The sequence below is a fragment of the Anopheles stephensi genome, chromosome 2, assembly GCF_013141755.1.
Source record: "Anopheles stephensi strain Indian chromosome 2, UCI_ANSTEP_V1.0, whole genome shotgun sequence".
NCBI lineage: Eukaryota > Metazoa > Arthropoda > Insecta > Diptera > Culicidae > Anopheles > Anopheles stephensi.
Genome location: NC_050202.1, coordinates 1,114,116 through 1,115,766, shown reverse-complemented (window position 1 = coordinate 1,115,766; position 1,651 = coordinate 1,114,116). Strand labels below are relative to the sequence as shown.

At 51.2% G+C, this 1,651-nt stretch overlaps 1 protein-coding gene across 1 annotated transcript; it reads left to right on the top strand.

Moving 5' to 3' along the window:
• Window positions 1–300: 300 nt before the first annotated feature.
• On the top strand, window positions 301–1,421 carry LOC118508403 (enhancer of split malpha protein-like). Its single transcript, XM_036048164.1, has one exon. It carries the CDS (start codon window positions 494–496, stop codon window positions 1,037–1,039), a length of 546 nt encoding a protein of 181 aa, XP_035904057.1. The 5' UTR covers window positions 301–493; the 3' UTR covers window positions 1,040–1,421.
• Window positions 1,422–1,651: the final 230 nt, after the last annotated feature.

The following is a 1,651-nucleotide window of genomic DNA, read 5'->3' as shown; positions in this document are numbered from 1 at the left end:
TGTGTGTTTTTTGCTTTTTTTCCCTTCTGCTCGGTGCTTGTTTGTTTCTCTTCTCGGTCCGTTCTCAGATTCCATGTTCGGGTTCGCGTTTTGGGTTCCGTTCCCATGGAAAGCCGGACCGAACACCTGCCTGCAACGGCGTGTCCTGATTCGTCCGTTTTTCCCGAACCTACGCACTGTCTGTGTTGGTGTGCTCTCGTTCACTTGCTCGCATGGGATGCGATGGTGGTGTTGGTGGTGGCAGACGGTGGCCGGAGGGTTGGGAAGGTTCGGCTCACTATATAAGCCCGGGACGAGCCGAAATTCTACATCAAACGCATTCGATCAGCTCAGCAGCGAACAGCTCAAACAAGTTCGATAAAAACGACTCTCGTTTTTACACACACTCAAGCTCGATAACGAGAAGTAAACAAGTTTGCGAGACAGCGCAACGTGATAAGTGATCAGAAACGCGAAGTTTACCTTGTGATAACAACCAACAAACAAACTCAACATGCATTCGTACGCCGTGAACAACAACGCCGCCGCTAACCTGGCCGCCTGCAGCAACAACAGCATCAACGAGAACCGCTACAACAGCGAGAAGTTGGCGAAATCATCGGCCGTCTACCGGTTGAAGAAGATCCTGAAGCCGCTGGTGACCCTGCTCAAGAGCAAAAGCCACAAGACCACGTCAGTGAAGTCGAGCAACGTCGATCAACGCCGCTCCATCATCAGCTACATAGATGACTTCGACTGTGACTACGACAACTCGGCCAACGAGCGTCTGGAGGCGGAACTGGTGGCCGAACTCGAACAGTGCCACGCCACCGATGCTGCCATCCTTGTGCTGGAGGAGCAACAGCTCCGTCTGCAGCCCGTTGTCCCCGAGGAACTGTACGTTCCGGTGCACTTTGCCCGCACCGAAGCCGGCACCTTCTTCTGGACGACGATGCCGGCCCGTGAAGTTGACGAAGACCTGATCCAACCGGCCCACTGCTACAGCGAGGAAAAACAGTACGCCCAGCAGGCTTACGCCGACCGTTGGGCTCAAGCCTAAGAGCTCGGAACAACCAACCGGGTGACCAACTCGCTCCACCGTTGCAATGATCTCCAGTGACAACACAAAGCAGCAAAGGTGGAGCTGGAAGGAACAACAAACTCACGATCTCTTCCGGGTGCTTCAGGAGCACCGTCCCCGCGACCGTCTTGCTTGCAGCCTGGCCAGCAAGAGTGCGTGCAAATGGGGAAGCCTGCAAACCGACGATGATGATGGTACAGCTTTAATAGGTTTAGTCTAGGGTCCGTAGCTTTCTTCGTACTTGTGATAGTAGGGTTAAAACGTGTCTTCCAACATTGTGATTGATCAACGTGTCTTCCAATTTTGTTTTGTAAGCAAAATCTGATAGATGATATTAATACAAAAACGCCTAAAACAAAAAAAAACTTTACTTGTCTTATTATTGCTTTTCGGGGAGGGGTTTTGGGGTTGAATGGGGAGTTCGGGAAGGGTTGCCTTTGGTCTTATTTTCAGCGAGACTCGAGCAACAGGTTGTTGTGATGCAATTTGTCCGAATTTTCAGGGTGAACAGTGTGACGTCAACAGGGTAGCAGCAGTGGCAGCTACAGGTTGTTTACAAACAAATACGCTTTTTTGTGTGTATTGTGATGC

What these genes read in the sequence shown, in the direction of transcription:
- LOC118508403 (XM_036048164.1), top strand. Translation starts at nt 494, where the DNA reads ATGCATTCGTACGCCGTGAACAACAACGCCGCCGCTAACCTGGCCGCC.